We start from the raw sequence: 23,403 nt of genomic DNA on the forward strand, positions 1-23,403 counted from the left end.
GTTATTCACCAGCTGGAACTCAAGTTTAAGCTTGCCTACGCTTTTTACTTTACCAAACCAACATTTCAGTTTTCTGGCCATTTCACCAATTTGTCCTATAACAACTCACATTTGGGGCAAGGGATATGGGCAGGCTATTCATAAGTAACCAATGATTAATAAACATACAAGGCATTTTTTAAAGTTTATTCTTTTTAGTAATCTCCACATCAAACCTGGGGCTGGAACTCAGGACCCCTGAGATCAAGAGTTGCATGTCTCTGACTGAGCCAACCAGGCACCCTGAGACTTTAATAATAAAAATGCAAATGTAAGATCCGACATATTACCTATCTGAATGGTAAAGGCTGTTTTTACAATTACTGTATTTCCTTGGTGGTAGTATATCCTTCCTAGAGAATAGTTTGCTATTCTTTAGAAGCTACATGCTTCTTTCATCTAGCAATTCCAAGTCTAAGACTGTGCTCAAGGCAACATTTCCCATGATTCTAAAGGCTTGGGAAAAATCCAAGAATTCAGTAATGGGACTGGGTGAGCAGATTTTGATACAGCCACACAGTGGGATTTTATGCATTCAGAAGTGATGTTCTAGAATAATATTTATTGACTAAGGTAGTTATTAATTGGTACTTGTTAAATACAGTGATTGTTTTTCTGTTCTCACTTTGTTGAAACTTTCATCAGCATTGCACACCGTTGATGTTGGCATTACCTCAGTGACAAGACACTTTGCAGGTTTCTCTCCTACTTCTTCAGACACTAGACACTATATAGTCTGTTTTGCAGGTGTCTGCCTCTGTTCCACTTCTAAGTGGAACTGCCTCAAGGCTGGGACCCTATCTCTTCTCCATGTACAGTCTCTGATCCTTCACAAATATATTTATACTCACAAATACCAGACCTATATATCAAGTTCTAAATTCCAGGCTGGTATCTCCAGTTGCCCATTTGAGGTCTCCATTTCAATGATTGAATGTTTATGTCCTTCAGGTTTGAAGTGACCAAAACTCTAACTCCTTTCCCAACCTCTGCCCTCCTCTTATGATCTCTTGGCTGAATTCAAAACAGTTGACTGCCCCCTCTTTGAAACATACTGTACTCTTGGTTTAAAGAACTCCATCCATGCTCTCCCATTTTCCTCCTTTCCTTGTTCCTCTCCTGCCAGTTCTCTAAATGTAGGAGTCACCAAAAGTTTGTTCATCAGCCCTCCTAATTGTATTTCTTCCCAGATGATCCTATTCAGGCTCACAGCTTGAAATGCCATCTAAGTTCAGATTCATTCTTCCATCAGATACTGCACATTTGCTGCATCTACTACCTATATAGGTAAGCCACTATTTTAGGCACTGGAACAAAACAAAATCATTGTGTTCCAAGGATGTAAAGCAGCTGGTGCTCTCGAATGCTGGAAGTGTCTATTGGATGGATCACTTTAGAAAACTTCTGTTGACTTTAGTGTGTATCTCATAACTAAGAAATTCTACTCCTAGATACATAGCCAGTAGAAACATATACCCCAGGCATCTGAATGGCTCAGTGGTTGAGTGCCTGCCTTTGGCTCAGGTCATCCGGGGGTCCTGGGATAGAGTCCCACATCAGGCTTCCTTCAGCGAGCCTGCTTCTGCCTCTGCCTGTGTCTCTGCCTCTCTCTAGGTCTCTCATGAATAAATAAACAAAATACTTTTTTTAATAAAACCAAAACACATATCCTTGTCAAAAGACATATGCTAGCATTTGCATATTTACAGTAGCACTATTTGTAATAAACTGTAGAAACTACCCAAATTTTCATCAACAGTAGGATGGACAAATAAAATGTATACATCCACAAAATGGACATGAATGAAGTGTGGACAAATGTTACTAACAAGGTTGTATGAAAGAAACCAGATGCAAAATAATACACCTGTATGGTTCCATTATACAATACGCAAAGCTTGTCAAAGTAAATCTGCTAGAAATCAGGTTAGTGATTATCCTTTTGAGGGGGGTGTGCTATTGTGATTGGAGGGCAGCAGGAGCAAGCTGCTGGGGTGAGGGTAATATTCTGATTCTTAATCTTGGTATTGCTAATAGGATGTGCGGTTTGTGAAACTTCATTGAGCTGTATACACTGATGATAAGGGACTTGTATGAATGTATCTTATAATTCAGTATAAAAGTCTTTGAATGTACTTGTAAAAAAAAATCCTTGCCTTCATGGATCTCATGTGGGATGAGCCTAGTGACTCCAAAATTTTATCTCCAGTCACACCTAACCTCTGAGCTCTAGGCTCATGCCATTGCCTACTAGATACCTCCACCTGGATGTGTGAGGTATCTAGTAGGCAAAGTACTTCAAATAGAAATTTTTTTTTTAAGATTTTATTTTTAAGTAATCTCTACATCCAGCGTGGATCTGACTCTAAACCCAGAGATCAAGAGTTGCAGGCTCTCTTGACTGAGCCAGCCAAGCACCCCTCCAAATAGAAATCTTGATTTTTTTTTCCCCTTTCAAACCTGTTATTTCCCCAGCCTCAGTAAATACTACAGTCCACCCAGCTGCTTAAGCCTAAAACCTGTGTGTCATCCTTGATTCCTCTTTCCCCCACCCTGCACCACTATTCAGTTACCAAGGCTTGTGGTCTCTTGTTACACACCCCAAATACATCCCCAGCTTCCATTTCTGGTCTGGGCCCCTGAATTGTCTCCATCGCAGACTTCTGTAGTAGTTTCTTGATTCGTCTCTTCAGCTCTTCCCTTCTTACAAGCTCTTCTCCGCACAGTAACCTTAGTGATCTTGAAAACCAGATCTGCTGAATGCCTTTCAGTAGCCCCACATCCCAATTTCTTAGTTGTGCCTATAAGGCCATCATTGATCCCTAGCCCTGTCCATACTCACCCCCTGGATCATTACACCTTAGCCTCCATGACAACTTCCATTGCTCCTGGGGAGCCTGTGCACAAGCCCTTGAATCTCAAGAACCTAAATGTCACTTTAGTGGCTCTCTGTGACATCTCTCTCCCATTTCCAAATCCCCATCTAAATTTGCCCATTGTTTTTATTTTCATCATGGTTCACATTTGCTGTTTGAAGGTACACAAATGACCTTGCCTTTCTTATTTACCACTGGATTCCTCCCTACCTGGAACATGTTAGGTCCTCATATATTTAATGAATGAATATAATACAGTAAATAAAATAAGTTCAGTATGTATAGTATGATTCCAAATTCTTTTTTTTTTTTAACCCAAGATACTTTTTTAGGAAAAAATGTATTTGTAGAGAAAAATATGGAAGGATACATACCAAAATAGTAACATTATCTCTGGTGGTGGAACTGCAGGTCGTTAAAACTTTTTATGATTACTTGTATCTCTTAATTTTTCTAAACTATGAACTTGTTTATTAATAAAAAATTTAAAAATAACCTGTCAGGTCTCAAAGATTTATATCTGAAGTGGCTTTGAGGCATAAAGATGACTTCTAGGTCTTTAAAACATGTGACAGATGCATAGAATTGCATCCTTCTCTATTAATCCTGATGGTCAGTGAACATAACCAGTGATTGGTTTCAGCATAAGTTACCTTTGTAACCGCAAAGTTTCATCCTAAAGGCATTTCCAAATATAAACACATCATAGTACACATATGACAACAGACTACACCTGGCTGTTTAGAAATGAGAATGACCTTCAGAGTTCCTGAACCCCGTGAAATTATGTGTGTCCGTGTGCTCCTATATGTGGATTTTTCTGATTAGAGGTCCCTCCCTTAAGCTTTCATTAGATCTTCTAAGAAAGGTTCATCCCCCATGACCCACTCCCCACCACCCCACTGCCAAATTTTACTTTTGTGACAGTCCCTTTCCCAAAAGAAGCTACTTGATAAGACAGTATGGCATTGTGGAAAAGCCCTGGTGCTCAAAACACATCTCTTGACTAAAATATAGGAAAGGCTATCCTTATTAAATATGAATGCCTTTTGGGTGAGAAGGATGTGAATATTCAGGCCCATAGTTCTTTATCTTATTTTTCAACAAATACTGCAACTGGGATTTTTTTTTAAAAGCTTTTATTTATTTATTCATAAGAGATAGAGAGGCAGAGACACAGGCAGAGGGAGAAGCAGGCTCCACACAAGGAGCTCGATGTGGGACTCGATCCCGATCCTGGGATCACACCGAGGCGAAGGCAGACACTCAACTGCTGAGCCACGCCTCCCCTCCCCCCCCTTTTTAAAAGTAAACTCTCCCCCCCCTTTTTAAAAGTAAACTCTACCCCCAACATGGGGACTCCGACTCAGGACGCCTAGATCAAGACTCTCATGCTCTTCCAACTGAGCCAGCCAGGTGCCCCACAACTGGGATCTTTTTAAATGCCAGCAAGAAGACTTCCCTTTGGGAAGTAGAGGTCCAAAGTGGATGGCCTAACAGCTACTGAAGTGAGACAGCTCTGATAGAACATGCCAACCTCTGACTGGCACAGAACGGAAACAACAGTATCCTGAAGCAATACTTAACACTGGAATTTTCTGTCTGCTATGACCTATTAATTTTAACCCACTGATGAGTTCAACCGTTAGTTTCAAACAGAGGTCCAGGGATCCCCAGGTGGTTTAGCACCTGCCTTTGGCCCAGGGCATGGTCCTGGAGTCCCGGGATCGAGTCCCGCGTCAGGCTCCCTGCATGGAGCCTGCTTCTCCCTCTGCTTCTCTATTTCTCTCTCTATGAATAAATATTTAAAAATAATAGATAGATAGATAGATAGATAGATAGATAGATAGATAGATAGATAGAACAGAGCTCTAGATAGATGATCTTGTATAGCTTCCGTAACGTGGTACAAGAATTACTGTTCAGTAAGGAAATGGAGAGGAGACCATATGAGATATGGAGCCAGCTTGGCTCTGACCTATACCAGCTGTGTGACCTTGGCAACTTATTTAACCTCCCTGTACCTGTTTTCTTCATGTACAAATTAAAGGTAATGGTGACCCAGTGGGGATTAAATTGCACAGTGAATAATCAACACTTAGCACAGTGCCTAGCATGGTAAACATTAACGGTACATTAAAGCATTAGAGCAGGGCAGCCCAGGTGGCACAGCGGTTTAGCGCCGCCTGCAGCCCAGGGCGTGATCCTGGAGACCCAGGATAGAGTCCCACGTCAGGCTTCCTGCATGGTGCCTGCTTCTCCCTCTGCCTGTGTCTCTGCCTCTCTCTCTGTGTGTGTCTCTATGAATGAATGAATAAAGCATTAGAGCAGTGGTTTACAACCTCAGTCCAAACCTGACCCTCTGTTTTATTCAGAAGACGGGTCTAAAAATGAAGCCCCAAGTATCAAGAACAATAAAAGTGGAGCCTTACTGGTTGCATATCAAGGGTGGCCTACACAGAAAACATGATTGTGCACAGGGTCAGTATAGAAACATTCTGAGGTTCCTGGGGTGGCTAAGTGGTTGAACGTCTGCCTTTGGCTCAGGTCATGATCCTGGGGTCCCCAGACTGAGTCTCACATGGGCTCCCTGCAGGGAGCCTGCTTCTCCCTCTGCCTAAGTCTCTGCCTCTCTCTCTGTGTCTCTCTCATGAATAAATTTAAATTAAAAAAAAAAGAATCGAAACATTCCGTTTTAATCTTACCTGTCTGCTCTGAGCATTCCCTACCATTAGAAGAGGACATAGAACATTACACAACAGATTTTGGTGAATGATTGGGACTCAACTCCTCTTACTTAATAGGTATATTTTATAGAACGAAAGATTGAGTTCCTGTGCTTATAAGGCAGAGAAAGCAATTTTTGTGGGCACAGTCCAGACTGTAATCATGTCTTCATTAGTACAGATTGTGATTTAAATCATCACTAAATGAAAAGTTAGGATGCTTTACCTCAAATTCAGATTTCTCCAAAATGGTCACCTAGGCTGGGCTTCCCACATGACTGACTGCAACTGGCTGAAGCAGAACAGCAGGCCCGTGGGTACACCTGTGTTCCAGTCTGCCCTTTCGTGCACCTGTGTGTTCCAGTCTGCACTTCCTGTGGTTTCCCCATATGAGACCAAGTATTGGTTTTCTCACAGTAGAGAAATCTGACCCACGCCTGTCTCCTTGTGTGATCCACCTGGACCCTGTTGTAAGGTGCACCTTCATGACAGTGCCTCATACTCATATTTCTGGCAGTGAGGTCAGCCATGCTACAGCTGATTAAGCACCAAGTCAAGGAACATACCACCTCCCTGATTTTCCCCAAAACAGAAGTGCAGGATACCCTCCCAGCGCTGCTCCTCTGCTGCCCCATCTTTTAGACTTCTGCTTTTCATTTCCGGACGATGCAGATTCCCACTCGGTTCTAGTTCCTGTCTTAGTCTAACACTTATTGCCTGGTCCTGGGAACTTACCTGCTTGTAGTTGACTGCCTCGCTTCATTTTCACTTCACCTTGCTAAGTCTTAAATGCACCCTGTCTTTCTAGCCACTAAATACAAAAAGATCTAAAATAAGCTCATCTTGAGAAACAAATCATTGAGGGGAACACTTTGTATCAATTTCCATTTATAACTCCTACCCGTCATCTTTCATATTTAGCTCTGGTTCTCATAACTGGGCCAACAACCTTGAAATGTTTATTTCACTACCACTTTCTAGGCCCAGATTGTAAATTTTCCAAGCAACATAGCTTTTGAACTTATGCCTTGATTTCATCTTTAACTGTTTCTAGGCTATTCTTGAAATTAAAGCTCAGTCTTGCTCTTGCAACATCAGAACTAATGTTCTCCCCAAATTTTCCATCTTCAAACCGCTTCTCAAATTACCACTTCACCCTTAACTAATTCACTTATCACTACATTCAGATTAAATTCCATTGAGAAATCTTCCCTTCAATATGTCATTTTTATTTCTTATCAGTCTCTCTTCCCCCAAAAAGCTAATTTCCTTTCAAAGATATGTCTTCCAATCCAGGCTCTTTGTAATAATAAGATTACTCCTACATTTGAAACATTCTTTGTACCCCTAACAACTTCTGTCTGTCATTCAGTTTCATTTTAGGCTATTACTACAATGCTGTAAACTAAAAGACAAGGGGATGGTATTAAGTAATCACATCCAAATAGCAAAACATGGTGCTTCAAAATAAACTGTGTCTACTAAATGTAAAATCAATGGGGACTCTGTGTTCTTAAATCTCCAGTCCCAAAAGATAATTAGGAAATGATTAGCTTAGTAATATCCTGACACAAAGGTTTTCACTATCACTAGAATAAATTCTGTGACTTGAAATTTAAACAGTTTGAAAATTGCTGAATTAGGATTCTTATGGTGATAAAAATCTAAGTCAGACTAAAATAAGGATTCAGAAAATCTTAAATACTTGTATTTTTCTTAAAATGAATATTAACATATGGCTAATCTAGAAATAATGAAACTTCAGTTTTTAAACATAAATGTATAATCAGAAATAGACCTTCATGCATACTTTCTATTAAGACAATGCAGAGAATATTTTTGCTGTAAAACTTTGTAGTGTACCATGTTTATTATAACTTAATACCAAAATTTCATAAAATACAGATTTAAGAGCATTCTAGAGTTTATCATACTTTTATTGGAACTTCTCAAAATCACATAAATATAAAATTAATTAGAAACTGATGAATTTTCTTTCTTCAGATACTCTAACAAGAATCTCAAAAACCTTGAAGTTTGCTGAAAATAAAAATTCATAAAATTAAATCTATTGGAAACCTAAGTTATTGTACATTTCTAAGTACTTAGTTTTAGTTAATTTTAAAAATAGGTCATTGCATGCATATTGTTCCAAATTCAAAAGGGGACAGTGTGAAAAATAAGCCAGTCTCACACTCTATTTCTGTTCCTGGAAGCAATTATTTTTCCTTATAAAGACAATCTAATCATCTAAAAGCACATACTGGGGGGGGGGGGGGCGCGGCGGTATATGATTTAAAAACACATACGTAAGTGGTAGAATACAATGAACACTATTCTATATCTTTTTTCAATTAATAATAAATATATTTATAATTTTTAAAACTAATCCTTTCCTTTATGGCTTTGAAATTTAAATATACTCGAAAAGTTCTGAGTAAGTACACACATTTAAATGGGTACCCACTTATTTTTTTAAAAAGATTTATTTATTTTAGAGTATGGGAAGACAGAGGGAGCGGGCAAGTCCCAAGAGACGCCACCCAGAGCCGCCCCCCCCCGCCCCCCCCCCCCCCCCCCGTAGGGCTCAATCTCATACCATGAGATCGTGACCTGAGCCCAAACCAAGAGTCAGATGCTCAGCCAACTGTGCAACCCAGGCACCCCTAAATAGGTACCCATTTAAACTGTTTGTTTTGCTATTATACAAACTACAATAAAAATACCTGTAGCTTTTATGCATAAGCCCAAGTTACTTGTAGGATAAATTCCTATAAGTGGAATTGCTGGCATATCCAGTCTAGGTCTTAAGAAATCCTGTCAAGTTGCCCACCATAAAGGTTTTTACCACATTTTATTCTGACCAACTATGTGTGAAAATGGGTATTTCTCCACTACATCACCAATACTGTGTTTTAAAATAAACAACTCTATGAGAGTCCCTGCTGAAACAGGGCTAGGCTTATCCACTTTGACTATGTTTTTGTGATTAACACTACAATGTGATTTCACAAATAGTCTACCACAAGATTTCTTCTTTGGAGAAATTACACAGCAGTAGGACCAAACAATTCTAATAAATCTTGAAATTGTTTCCTATTCTCTCAAAAAGAAACTTACATCAATCTGTTTGATCAAGCACTAAAAGATTCCTTCAATTATCACTACTAAATTATAGTTTGGAAATCATGTGAAGGCTTTTCAGCATCTGAGTCTATACAAGATAAAGGAATTTATCTTTTAATTTCAGCTATTCTTATAATTCCAGGTATTTCAACTCCATGAATGGTGAGCATCAACTCAAGTCAAGGGCTATACTAGAAGCTTTTAAGGAAGATGGGTACACACATGACTTCTAATATAATAATGTTGGGAACGATCATAAAATTCTGTAAAAAGTGCTTAGAACACAAACAATTGTGTATAGGAATCAGGCAATATTACCCGAAATGTAACTGAAGTGTCTTGTGTATCATAATTAATAAATCAGTTAATATCCTATTGTGGTTTACTTATTTATATCCCAGCTCATTTTATTTTATTTTTATTTTTTAAAGATTTTGTTTTTACATTTGACAGAGTAAGAGAACACAAGCAGGGGAAGCTGCAGAGGGAGTGGTAGAAGCAGGCTCCCTGCTGAGCAGGGAGCCCAATGCGGAGCTCAATCCCAAGACCCTGGGATCACGACCAGAGCTGAAGACAGATACTCAACCTACAGAGCCACCCAGGCACCCCGTATCCCAGCTCATTTTTTTAAAAGAATATAAAATGATTTGCAGAGACAGATGTAATAAAGATAAAAGTGAGGAAATTCAAGTAATGGGAAAATATAGTTCAGAAAATAAAGATGAAGCCAGGGTAATTCCTCTGCAGCTATAGAAGTGGGAGGCACATTTAGTTGTGCTTCCTAGCAGCTAGAGCAAAGGGAGTTTATTAGAGGATTCACAGTCTCCCTGAAGATAAAGAGTTGCTTGGGATAGATACAGAATCCTCTTGTCCTGAGACCTGCTAAAAGTTCCCAGTATTGGTTTTCCTAGCAGAGTAAGTTTCATATCAAATTGCAGTTCAGTAAGTCATTCTAAAGGTGGTTAAAATATGTTCCAGGCAGACAGCCCTCAGTAATCCTGGGGTCACAAAATCAAACACCCTCAGGGGCATCCAGGTGACAACAGGGAGCTGTGAAACGAGATGAGTGCTTGCTCTTACCTAAGGGCATTCCAAATCAATTTTGGTTTTATAGGATTCAGTGCGGGCTAGGTATAGTCCAACACTTTTGGGGCTTATAGAAAGGACTAGAATATCCGCAACCTTAATGAGGTTCTGGTCTGGTTATATTTATTCCAAAAACTAAGCAGTAAGTATAGAGTATAGTAAGAATCAAATATATGTCAAATGAGTGAATTCAAGATGAAAATTTACCATATCATAAAGTAAATGGACTTAGAATACTCCATGAGTATTGAGCAGCAAAAACAATGCGTAATTGTTTCTTCAAGAACTATCTATGGGCACCTGGGTGACTCAGGCGGTTAAGTGTTCATGATCTCAGGGTTCTGGGATTGAGCTCCGAGTCCCGCTCCAGGCTCAGCCAGCAATCTGCCTGAGGGTTCTCCCTCTCCTTCCCTCTGCCCCTCCCACTGCATAAAGGTGTGCTTTCTCTCTTCTCTTTTAAATAAATCTTAAAAAAAAAAAAAAAAAAAAAAAAAAAATATATATATATATATATATATATATATATATATCTCAAAGAAACTGTTATTCATGGTTTCAGGGTTAGGAAGCAAATGTATTTTTCCTTCTCAATTTTATACTTTAAGCATTATTTGAAATTTTCGTCATGTACTTGCATTCATTTTTATTTGAAGGAGTATGTTAATTACCAAAAAATAAAGACCACTGGGCTGTGTGTTCAAGATTAATTCTCTGACAAGAACCTGGAAGGCATTTATTTGGCCACTTGTTCTTATCTGAAGGTGGGAGCTTTTTCAAAATATAATTAAGAAATCATATGTTAGGATGCCTGAATCCAAGAGAAAGAGTGTCAATAATGCATATTCCTGGGCCCTACAACTAACTAGAGAGTCATCTGGTATGTCTGGAATGAGATCCTGGAATTTAATATTACCCCCACCCCAGGGGAGAGCACAAACACAGACCCTCACTACCATAAATTATGCAGCTAGATTTCCCACATTTGGGGGAATCGCAGGGATCAGCATGTATGGAGTGCAATGGATAAGCCTTGCTCTGGGAAAACCCACTTTCGTGACCATGGTATCTCCCCTGCCAGGGTAAGTGAGAAACTTAACATTTTTAACTAGTATCCTAGAGAATTCTGATGAGGGTGGTCTATAGATCACCCTTTGAAAACTGCTAATCCCCGGGTAATTATTCTTTTTTCCCAAGATAACACCCCAACCCCCCCCATCATCAGTACACTAACACCCTGCCCTGCCTGCACACACTTCTTTGCTACCAATTTAAGGCAGACTGCCTATCTTTTGAGAATTAAATACATGGAAGGTGGGGCTGACCTCTCAGAATAACAATGTTATCAGGAGTCAGCCTATAAAAGAACTAGCCCACTTCCATGGCTGGTCTGAGATAACCCTCAGAAAACACTTCTTCATCTTTTTTATCACAAATGTGCCATCAAATACATACAATTCTATATCCCACAGCATGACCAGAAGTTCAGCCTAGATCATTTCCAATGGACCACTACTGATATTTTTAAAAACCTCAACAAACCTACAGGGCACCTGATTTTCAGCCATACAACGCCAAAAGACAGGTCCTCGCTGTTTCTGGGGGTACACTTACCTATCTTCTACTGTCTTGTTGGATGGATAAAAAACTTTGAATGAAAATCCACTTCTTGGAAAAGAGCCCTTTGGGGAAAAAAATACCTGTAAGTGAATACTCAACTTTTATTTTTAAAATTCCTATTTTTAAGATCAAATCCCTTGGTCATGACTTAAAAATAAATGTATAAGGTGTGACTATAATGAGACGGATTTTTTTTCATCTTTATAGAGAGAAAGTGTTACTATTAAGTGTCTCCACTTGAAGCAAAAGTCTTTCAAAGTTGACTAGACAGTCACACTAACAGATCTAACTGGAAATGCTTAAGAGTAGCTCTACTCAGTGTACGAATAAACAGTACTGTGCAATGCTACATATGCACGTAAGACACTTGAATATCATGTTCAAGAAAGATTTCCTTCCTGTCTCTCCAGTGAAAAGCTATGTTGATGGCCCTCTGAGGTGCCCCCAAAGCAACTGAGCAGTAGCCATGCAGTGGTCGGTCTACTACTAAACTCTAGGGCAGAGACGGTCTTTTCCTTTCAGTCTCTGTATCCCTGGCACTAATTCAATGTCTGGCCCATTGCAGGCATTCATCAGTGTAAGTAACAAGATGAGATGAAGAGGGGTGCCTGGGTGGCTCAGTCAGTTGGGCATCAGACTCTTGATTTTGGACTGGGCAGTGATCTCATGGGGGATTGGACCCTCCATCAAGCTTCGTGCTCAGTGGGGAATCTGCTTGAAGATTCTCTCCCTCTGCCTCTTCCCCTCATCATGTTCTCTCTCTTCCTCTCTTTCAAATAAATAAATCTTAAAAAAAAAAAAAAAATGAAGGGATGAAACAATGTGAAAAGTAAGTTTTGGGCTTGCCCAAAAGGTGGTGCTTTACTAGCCCACAAAAAAGTAGAAAAATTCAGAAATAAGATGTTATCAAAAAAAGCATTAACTGTGAAACGCCCAAAGAGTTAAGTTTAAATAAAGAGGGTGCCTGGGTGACTCAGGCAGTTGAGCGCCTCATGCCTCATGCCTGGGCACTCATGCCTGGGTGACTCAGCAGTTGAGCGCCTGCCTTTGGCTCAGGGCGTGATCCTGGAGTCCCCGGATGGAGTCCCACATCCCTGCTTCTCTCTCTGCCTATGTCTCTGCCTCTCATGAGTAAATAAATAAAATCTTTTTAAAAAAATTTTAAATAAAGAAATGGCCTTATTATGAAAGAATATTGGAAAGTGAATAAAGATTCTAAAGAAATCAGGCCACACATTTCAAACCGTGAAACCAAATCCAGTGACTGTGCTCATCCTTTGAGCAGTTCTCAACCACAGAAAATTTTGTCCCCCAGGGGACATTCAGCAAATATCCTAAGACATTTTTGATTGTTACAACTGGGGGCTGCTACTGGAATCTAGTGGGTAGCCAAAGATGCTGCAAAACACCCTACAATGCACAGGATAGTGCACCATGACAAAAAATTATTTGGTTAAAAATGTCAATAGTTCCACTGTTGAAAAACCCTGTCTTAGAGGAAGTTGAACAAAATAAATGAGTATCTGAGGAAAGCAGTAACCAGTAGTAAGTCATGATGTTTCTAGAAATGACCTAGATGAAACAAAAACAGTATTAAGGTCTAAAATACACAAGAATCAAGGAAGCATAGATTAAAAATCACTAATGAAGATATTTTGTTTCACATCAACAGTGTTTATGCAGTAATATTTCCTAAACTTGAAAAGGCAATCATACTTCTGTTTAAGAAATTGTGTCTTGGTAAGAATTTCCACACTCATTGGGTTTAGATTTCTAGAACTTGTATGAATTTCCAAAACTCAAAATCATTCCACAAAGGACATTAATATATTTAAAGAGAATGAAATAGAAATTCTGAAAGCAATTCCCAGAAAGGAATCCCAAGGCAGTTACTTTAAAGGGGAAAATACTTATTTGGATTTATGAGCTTTGGTGTATTTTTTTTTTAAGTCACATTACTTTACAGTCACATGCTGTCTTGAAAGTTGAAGAACTGTGTGTACCAAATTGATTCAATGTTTTATCAAATAGTATATTTTTATACAACAGTAATTTTACTAAATATATATATATTAAATTTAAAGAAATAACACTCTAATCTTGACAAACTATGACTATATAATATATAAACTATATTCTTACAGGGTTTATGCAGAGGCATTCTGTATTGGTCAGAGTGAAAGGATCGTATTTGTCTGCGATGACAAGGAGATCAGGCACCGGGTACACTCTCAAAGCATAGTCATACGCCCAGTATACCGGGCTGACATAAAGGGGTAGAGGAGTCAGGTGTCCTTGGGATAAGATAGTCTTTACAAACTACAAAAGAATGATAGAAAACAACCTTCAGTTTATTTGTAAAAATTAAAATTGCTAACAAATCATTTAAATGAAATATCAAGTGCCAAAAGGATTCAGAAAATTTAAGAAACAATTAGGAGGACTTTGAATCACAGAGCTTTGGGAAACACTGATATGAAATGAAATAAGGGGCGCCTGGATGCCTCAGTTGGTTAAGTGTCTGCCTTCGGCTCAGGACATGATCTCAGGGTCTTGGGATCAAGCCCCTCGTCAGGCTCCCTGTCTGCTGCTGCTTCTCCCTCTACCCTCCCCACTGCTGCTTCTCCCTCTACCCTCCCCACTGCTCACTCTCTTTCTCTCAAATAAATAAATACAATCTATAAAAAAAAAAAAAAAAAGCAATAAAATGAACCATCCTGTACTTTAAGGAAAATCTGTAAGTTTTCATTTAGTATCATGTATCATAAAGCTACTCCCCTAAATGGTCATATTGGAACAACTGTACTTACAGCTGTATAATAAACTCAGTTACTAATTCTGTTCACCTAAAAATAATTCCATAGCTTGAGTAATGCCAAAAATAGATATGTAGCCTACATAAACTTTAAATATTAAAAATACTAAAAATGCTCTGTATGATCTACTTCCACATTTCCCAAGGTGGTACATGAAGGTACATATAGCCAGGGATTGATAGGTTTATATCAGGGAACCTTGAAGCTACAAGATAAAGACTACACACCCTCCTAATGTGGACATATCATATAAAATACTGAATGTTAGGAACATAAATATTTTTTAAAATAAATATATATTTTGAAGTATAATATAAGATTTATGAGTTTTAAAAGCAAAATAGGAAGCTTCAAAGAAATTTCCTGTTCATTCTAGGTTTTCCCCTGCCCAATAGGGGATACTTCAGTGAGAAAGTTGAGAAACACTCAGTAACAAAAATTAACTTACTGACAAAAATATGTTCAAGTTATTTTGAACCATAAATATAAAAGGGCAAATTATCAAGTGGCTTAAAACATTTTTATATAATGCAACACTTAAGATAGTTTAATGAGGAAGACTCTTAACTTACATGATTAGGAATATCCAAATTGCTACTAGGAAAGCGGACACAGTTTCTGCACATTTTATTCACTAAGTCCTCACGAAAGACAATAATTTCTTGTGTGCAATACTGAATTCTGAAATGAAAACAGTAGCTGAATTTGACTTCCTCAGGAAAAAAATATGAGATAGTTTAAAAGGTTAAAATGTTTTACAATACAAAGCCATTCCCACTTCCCATTGTTTACCACAACAAAAATGCAGCTAGAGTCTATCCACTAATCCATTCATTTGACAGTAATTTATTGAGTTCCCCATATGTGTCTGGCACTGTTCTACGGATGAATGAACTAAACAAAAACACCCCACTCCTCATGCAGTTCATATTCTAAGGATAGGGTAGGGCAGTCAGAGAAAGTAAACAATAAACACAATAACTATGTAAGCAGACTGAGAGATGATTAAGTGTATGGGGAAAAGAAAAACAGGCTATTAGGGATCATTTGTGAGAAAAGAAGGGCCAGAAAGCTAGAATATTAAATAGAGTAATCAAAACAGGTAGAGCTGATAATGGAGTCTGCCTTGAGCACAGACTTGAAGGAGGTAAGAGAGTTAGTCAAGCAGATATGCAGAGGAAGAACACCATGCAGGCAGAGAGCACAGGTACTGCAGAGGCCCCAAGATGGAGCATGTCTGGCATGTTAGAGGAACAGAAAAGAGACTGCAGTGACTGGAATGAATGAGAAAGAAAGATCAGACAGGGAATAGGAGGCTAGATCGTCCAGGGCCCTGACTACCACTGTAAGGCTGTGGGCTGTTACTGAATGGCACAAAGGGGATCTCATCTTTCAGAATCAGTAAGAAGGATGTGATATGCCTTTGTGTCAAAGGATTGCTCTGACACATCATTAAGACCAGACTACAGGGCAGCTCGGGTGGCTCAGCAGTTTAGCGCTGCCTTCAGCCCAAGGCCTGATCCTGGAGACCTAGGATCGAGTCCCACGTTGGGCTCCCTGTGTGGAGCCTGCTTCTCCCTCTGCCTGTGTCCCTGCCTCTCTCTCTCTCTCTCTCTGTGTGTCTCTCATGAATAAATAAATAAAATCTTAAAAAAAAAAAAGACCAGACTACAGAAGGAGGGCAGGGGTAGAAGCTTGAGACCATCTAGGAGGCTGTTACAGTAATCCCGACAAGAGAAGATGGTAGAGGGTCACAGAGGAGAGATTGTGAAAGGCAGCCAGATTCTGCATATATTTTGAAGCCTTCCTTCAAATTTTTGAAGGACTTCCTGAAAAACAACATGTGAGAAAAACCCAAAAGTTTTTGATCTAAGTGACTGGAAGGATAAAGGTGGCATGAACTCTGACAAGGAAAGGTACAGAACAGGTTGGGAGCTGACAGGCAATACACAGATGGTACTGAAAGCCTTGGGAGTGGATAGGTCACCAAGGAGTGAATATGGGCACAAAAGAGAGGAGAACCAAGGACTAGTGTACAGCCTATGATGACAGTGAGCAGCACATGCAGTAAATGCATCATCTTTTCACTTTTCCATTGCAACTTTTCTTAAAGGATGTGTAATGATTCTCAATTTTTAAATCTCCACCTGGTTTTCAGCTTCTCAATTCATTATTAGTGAATTAAATAGTGTTAAAATATTTGTAAAGTTTTAAGAAACCTAAAATAGAAATTTTCTCTTTATATTTATCTCACAATCATCAAAGTTCAGATACAGTTTCAGAATCAAGTTAATTTTGAAATAAAAGGGAAAAAAGTGTAATACAAAATGGTAATATTACCTGCAAGGATTAGTAGTAAAAACTGAAAATGGTACTCTTTGTCTGAATTCATTAGTGATGCTTTCAGCAATTGGTGGCCTAAAAAAACAATTTATGTAGTACAGAATATATTTTTGAATCATATAAAATTTTTTTTACTGTTAGAAAAATCTAAACCAAATTTACCTTGGTAAGATGGAACCAAATCCAGGATCCTCTGGTCCAGGTATAAATACAAAACGACTACTGTAGCAAAATTTAACATAATTCATTAAAAAAAAAATTATTGCAACACTATCCAATAGATTAAAAGCAAGTTACTGCCTTTAGTGAATTTTAAATATTGTTTTAAATTTTGTGCATTTTAATAAATTAATTACTACAAATCTCCAGATTAATATAGTCCAACAGCCCTTTCTACAGTGATGGAAATATCTGTATCTGCACTGTTCAATTACTGGGTGCTTGAACTAGTGTGAGTGAATTTTAAATTATATTTAACTTTAAACAATTTAACTTTAAATTTAAAGAGACACATATGGCCAGTGAGTATCATGTTGCAAAGTGCAGCTCTAGATACTTAAGAGTAATGTCACCAAAAATTCAAAATATAGTTGAAAGTATTGCTCTTCCTTTTAATATTTTCACCATGAATCTCTAGTACAGTGTAACATACATTATCATGATGTGAGGATAATTTTATCTCTTAGCATACTAATTTTCTCAAAATATTTTCCATTTATTTATTAATAATCATGGATACTAAACTTACAACTTATTTTTTATTAAAAAAAAACTGTTAAAAATACAGCAGTAGTTGGGGCACCTCAGTGGCTCAGTCAGTTAAGCGTCTGCCTTTGGCTCAGGTCATGATCCCAGGGTCCTGGGATGGAGCCCTCCTGCTTCTCCCTCTCCCTGCCATTCCCCCTTCTTATGCTCTTTCTCTCTGTTAAATAAATAAATAAAATATTTTAAAAATATATATATAGCAATAGAAATCATTACCTTTGGTGGATATTTGGATATTCACATATTATGTCTGCCAAAGTTTTTAAGGAATCTAAAATTTTAAAAAGATACACAATTTAATTTGCATATAATACAACCAAAAATCAAATTGTATTTGAATAGATACCACCCACATCTTTTGAACGAAATTAAAATATTATAGATCATTTCTTATCAGTTTAGTTTATATAAATGTAAAAACAATTATTTAATAGACCTTCAATACCTTTCAAAGCTTGAATCTGACTTTTTCCATATGGTGCAGATGAAAAATTACCACACATAATAAAGCAGGTTGGAGGTGCTGGTGAATAACCTAAAAATAAGAGAATAAAATGAATACCACCTTTTGAGTCTAGATATCAGATTAAAAGCCCTTTAACTATGAGGGTTTTTTAAGTAAGTCCTAGGTCCAACATTGGAGCTTGAACTCAGGACCCTGAGATTAAGAGTTGCATGCTCCACCAACTGAGCCTAACCATGAATTTTTAATAATAAAAACTTGCTAGTTTAATAACAACTCATTTTAATAACTATTATTTTTAAATAATAGTAGCAATGCTCCCCATTCATTGAGCATTTATTATAAACTAGGCCCTTCAATGGCTTGATTTTCATAAAATCCCAATAAACTGAGAGATTAAGTAACCTGCCCAAGGTCTCAGGCTGCAATTTCAGACTCCGAAACCCAAGATCTTATCTATTCTTATACTCTACTTAGGACTAATTCTTATTTCTTATGAATACACACACACACACACACACACACACACACAGATATACACACAGTCATTTTTCAAATGTAAAAATTTAAGTCTTTAAGATGGACTCATTTAAAATATTTCACTGCTAAAAAAACATTTACAAGAAAATAGACTACTCAAAAAAAAAGAAAAAGAAAAAGAAAAAGAAAGAAAAGGGACTACTCAAAATGATACATTTTTTAACAATTTAGTTTTAAGACCTGATCCCTTGTACTGAGTTCAAAAGAGTAGAAAAGAATGGCACCCACCAGAAAACATGGTGTGAAGTTTTCTCAACACTTCTCCTTGGTCTAACCAAACATCAGATATAAACACAAACATGGCATCTTTATTCTCCTCTTCTAGTTGTTTTAGTTTTGCAGAAGTCTTCACAGATGTATTAGAAGGCCCTCCAAAAAAGTTCACATTTCCATAGTATGCTCTAGATAATTATGACATAATATTAGTTTCTATCCTAATTGGAGATGTTTTTCTTTCTCTTTTCTTTTCTTAAAGATTTTATGTTTAAGCAGTCTCTACAGATCAAGAATCACATGCTCCACTGACCAAGCCAGCCAGGTGCCCCTTGTTGGAAATATTTTTCTAATAATTTTTCAAATTTAGCTTCTTTCTATCTAATGAGGTTATTTTCCCCCTCGGTGTACATAGTACCATGAAAATACACTATTTGTAGCACGTAAAAAGCAAACAAGTTTATTTAAGTGTCCTAAAAAAAAGAAATACAAAAATAGTACATACTTAACAAGCTATATCTGTGTCTTTTAAAAATGACTAAAGCAAATATTCAAATGGATCAGGAATGTGGGTGGCTCAGTGGTTAAGCGTATGCTTTCAGCTGAGGGTGTGATCCTGGAGGGTACTAGATCGAATCCTGCAACAGGTTCCTTCTGCCTCTCTGCATCTCTCTCTCATGAATAAATAAATAAATCTTTAAAAAAAAAATCACAATTTTCTATGTAGTTGAAAGTTGGAGAAATGGGTATTTGATTTAAACAATATCTAATAAAAGAGACTTTTAAACTAAAAAAAGGGACACCTGGGTGGCTCAGCAGTTGAGCATCTGCCTTCGGCTCAAGTCATAATCCCAGGGTCCTGAGATCAAGCCCCACACTGAGCTCCCTACTCAGCAGAAAGCCTGCTTCTTCTCCCTTCCCCTCTGCCTGCTTGTGTGCTCTCTCTGTAAAATAAATAAATAAAAGCTAAAATTAGAAAAGAAAAACAGCCCAAAAAATGTACTAACCATTTAATGGAACGATTCCACTTCTAGAAATTTATTCTAAGGGATTAAAGAGGTCTACAGAGACTAATCTACATCCCAGGATTGTGAAAATTTGGAGGTTACAAGCAAAGTATGCGTCCCTTTTTAATATTAAAAAAAAAAAAAGATACAGATCTGTGCATTCTTTTTTTTTTTTTTTTTTCAGATCTGTGCATTCATGCTTAAAAGAAACTCTCTCCTTGGATGGATGGATGGATGGATGGATGGATGGATATACATGTGGTTCCTAAGTAACATATGTACATATATAAACGCATCTCAGGTTATAGTCTTAAATCCTAAAAGAAACCTCATCTTGGTTGATTCTATTTTCTTTATTTTACAAAAGAGAAAACCAGGTTCAGGAGTGTTAAGTGATTTGCCTGTGGCCAGTTAGCAGGGGCAAGTGTCAGAGAGCCAGTGCCTGAGCTTCTTGCACTACTCCTGCTCTGCCTTCTATCAACCCCCTCATCTGGTGGCTCTGCATGAGGCTGACACAGAATGGTAATACTCATGGCCAGCTTCCTTGATTTTACCTCTCATTCTAGAGTAGTAATTTTGAAGCATATATGAAAATAAAATGCCCAAACAACACCAATCTTTCTTTAAATAAATTCCAAAGAAAACCTGTGTTGTAAAAAGCCACAAACTGGAACTAAATGCACTCACTTAAAAGTGAGCTGGCTTGATGAGGTCTTGTGCTCTCCTGAGCATAACCAGCACTTTCCCGTGGACTGCGCCCAACAGGAAGAGAAGCTGCCCTTCCAGTCACTCCCTGCCAGCAAACATGGCCTTTCCACCCTGCGTTTATATAGGTACACTCGAACTCAAATCTTAATCCTTAAAATTCTTGAAATCTTCACTGTCATCATAAATAGAAGCTCAAGATTAGAAGGCAACATTCATTCCCCCAGACATGGCAAACACAGCAACCACCTTAGGCAGCAACCAGCAGAGGCCTCGTAGGTAAGGAGCGAGGGTGCATGCCCCTGCCCTGCCCCAAGCAGCCAGTTCCTGCGGCAGAGTGGTAGCCAGGTGAGTAAGAATTCAGGTGCCCTGTTGCCAGATCTGGTTGTTTAAGGGAACTCAGAAATCTAGACTTGTATTATGAGAAATCTCCTAGTTTTTAAACATTGGGAACAAACTGTGTTTTAATACTTCCAAGGGAAAAAAAGAAGGGTCTATAGATTATATCTAACCCACAAGCCAGCAGCTACAACTTTTACACCATTATTTAGCCTCTGCTCAAATAACTGAGTGACAGGAACCTCTCTCCTCTCAGAAAAGGTCCTTTTGGAATAACTCTAATAGTTGATGCTTTTGCTTATATTAAAGAGCTTTATAATCTGCCTCCTATAACTTTTAATCATTAGTAGAAAACAAAAAAAAGGCTTTAAATTAACATGAAAATTATATTCCTCTAAGTGTTTTCCTATCTCTTACCTCAGGTGAACTTCCAATCATAGATAACTGATAGAGGAAGACTACAATCTTTCCCATAAAAAGCCAAGGTAAATGTGCTTTCAGTGGCATACACAGCCCAGTCTTCTAACTCACTATTACTCTTTGCATTGTGCACAAAGCCTGAGGCCTTATAATAACCAAGATATGACATCCTATCTTGCATTCATTAATGCCAGTATTAAAAGATTCCCATAGAGCTGCAGTCAAACATTTTATACCTAGTAGTGCTTGAGGGTTCCGTGGGCGGAAATCCGAAGGCATTGACGTGAAACACCCGATCTTCAAACCAACCTGAAAAAGAGAAGTTAACAAATCACTTTCATTTGTCCAATTCTTCTTGTTTGAAAGAAAAGAAACTGTGGAACACAAAGTAGAAAGCTAAATTATTGTCTCATCCCCTGTCAACTAACACAGAAGCTGCCACTCCCACCGACCAACGTAAAAGCTTTAGATCCAAAAAGAATCTCAGTTTTATCTACAAAAAGTCATGAAATAGAAATAGATTCCAAAGTAAAACTTTTCACTTCTCAATTTCATGATGCATGTTAGAGTCAGGGAGAGATAAGGTACAGAGATTAGAAAATGTTTCATTTTATGATCCTATGTAAAATCTAGGGTTTTTTTCAACTTTATTAAGCTATAATTCACGTATCCTTATGCTTTACACTTTATAAAGTATGTAATTCAGTGGGTTTTAGTATATTCACAAGTTGTACAACCATCACCACTTATTTCAGAATATTTTATTCACCCCAAAAAGAAACTCCAGGCCCATTTAATGTTGTCAAAAGTATGTTCTTATAAGCAATGTTCTCAAATTATGTCAAGCTCATATATTTTAACCAATGTAAAAACAGTTTTATTGTAGAATGATGAGGACAGGAAAAAAGTATACTAACTTACCTTCTGCTAAAACAAAGCATGACTCTGTGTATAAGCCACTATGGAACTGGTACACAGCAGCTGAGGAAAATATTTCTATACTTGAGGTGGTGATAAAGTCAACAGACATTCTAAGCCCAAAGCCCTTCTAAATAATACATTCAAAGACTTCACACTTGAAACTGAAGAGATCATGGCTTAAAAAATTTTAGGTTTAATGTCCCATGTCTGATTCTAAGATGTAGCTTAGTAATAATGACAGTATAGATTATTCTTAGCATGCTCTAGACTTCCTCAGTGATTTCTTTGGCTTCTCTAAAGAAGGGAGAATTAAAAGTTTTTTTTTGTCTCTGGCTACGATTATGTCTTGATTCCTACATCATCATCATCATATGTAAGTTACAAGGGGAACCCAAATAGGTTAACTTGAGAATGATATATAATCAATATCCCCAACTCATGCAACATAGATTTAAAAAAATAAAAATGAAGGATATAGCTTTACTAAGATCCAGTTGTACTGTGCCTGTAGGATCTTCCAGAAAAAATTTTCCCTAAAAAAAGTGAAAAGAAGTCAGTCTGTATTTGTGTAAAAATGAATACTAGAACGAAATCATTAAAATACAACTCTGACAACAGAATACAGTATAATACAGTGGGTTTTTTTTTAAAACGAGGAATTCCTAGTCCAGGCCTTTCCATTTGCTAGTCTGGTCGCCTCAGATGAATCACTTGATTAAGACTGAGACTCTTTATCGGTACACAGAGAATGACTACTGCAAATGAAAAGATGGCAAGACAGATGCTCATGGGCTGCCACAGGGCCTCACCAGGTGCCTCCGCCTCAAGAGTCTTCAATGTCTCTGACAGAGCAGGATGTGGTCTGCAGACTTGCTGGTTCAGAACCTCAGAACTCTCAGTTCAACCAGACACCACTGGGCTAATTTCAGGCCATGCAGACTGGTGGCCTGTATGAAACACTCCTTCCCAACATCTCCTCAGGAAACTGAATGCAGAGGCAAAGGCTACTTGCCAATTGAGGCAGGAGCCTTCCCTGGAGAACATGGCCCTGGATCCTCTGCAGGATTGCTAGAGTAACTGCCATTTCATCAGTCTGAAGGCTGAAAACAACAGTCTGAAGCTTATTAAGTTTAACTTACCTCTTTTAACTGGGTTATCATTCCAAGAACAATCACATCTCCAATTTTGGCTGTACTGCCCAGGAGGGTTTCTATTGTTTTAAGCTTAAAATAAGATAAAATAAATTCTTAAAGACTGAAAACACATTTTTTGAAGAAACTAATCTTTTTATGAATAAGTAAATTTTGAGTGTGAATTTTCTACTTTATAGTAGAAAATCAAATCGAACTCAGGAAATGTAATTTATCCTATAAGAAGCTAAAGTACTAACTCAGGCTCTTA

At 37.9% G+C, this 23,403-nt stretch overlaps 1 protein-coding gene and 1 non-coding gene across 11 annotated transcripts in view; both read right to left on the minus strand.

The window, feature by feature from the left end:
* Nucleotides 1-7,557: 7,557 nt before the first annotated feature.
* Nucleotides 7,558-23,403, minus strand: part of POLE2 (DNA polymerase epsilon 2, accessory subunit) — a 41,632-nt gene continuing 25,786 nt past the window's right edge. For 8 of the 10 annotated variants that reach the window (XM_077909199.1, XM_077909197.1, XM_077909195.1 and 5 more), the window contains 13 exons: nt 23,142-23,225; nt 22,479-22,535; nt 22,003-22,051; nt 21,318-21,390; nt 18,626-18,798; nt 17,840-17,929; nt 17,611-17,665; nt 16,792-16,851; nt 16,627-16,704; nt 14,859-14,967; nt 13,613-13,789; nt 11,465-11,532; nt 7,558-7,681 (listed from right to left, as the gene is read on the minus strand). In XM_077909199.1, coding sequence (XP_077765325.1) covers nt 7,663-7,681; nt 11,465-11,532; nt 13,613-13,789; nt 14,859-14,967; nt 16,627-16,704; nt 16,792-16,851; nt 17,611-17,665; nt 17,840-17,929; nt 18,626-18,798; nt 21,318-21,390; nt 22,003-22,051; nt 22,479-22,535; nt 23,142-23,225 — 1,092 coding nt within the window. In that variant the 3' untranslated portion in view covers nt 7,558-7,662. The remainder of the gene's footprint in view (nt 7,682-11,464; nt 11,533-13,612; nt 13,790-14,858; nt 14,968-16,626; nt 16,705-16,791; nt 16,852-17,610; nt 17,666-17,839; nt 17,930-18,625; nt 18,799-21,317; nt 21,391-22,002; nt 22,052-22,478; nt 22,536-23,141; nt 23,226-23,403) is intronic. The other 2 variants (XM_077909196.1, XM_077909192.1) reach the window with 1 other exon arrangement.
* LOC144321480 (U1 spliceosomal RNA) lies at nt 10,775-10,940 on the minus strand. The gene has a single exon (XR_013387135.1). It is a non-coding gene; the product is annotated as a U1 spliceosomal RNA (small nuclear RNA).

Source organism: Canis aureus, chromosome 9 (genome assembly GCF_053574225.1).
Source record: "Canis aureus isolate CA01 chromosome 9, VMU_Caureus_v.1.0, whole genome shotgun sequence".
NCBI classification, from domain to species: Eukaryota; Metazoa; Chordata; class Mammalia; order Carnivora; family Canidae; genus Canis; species Canis aureus.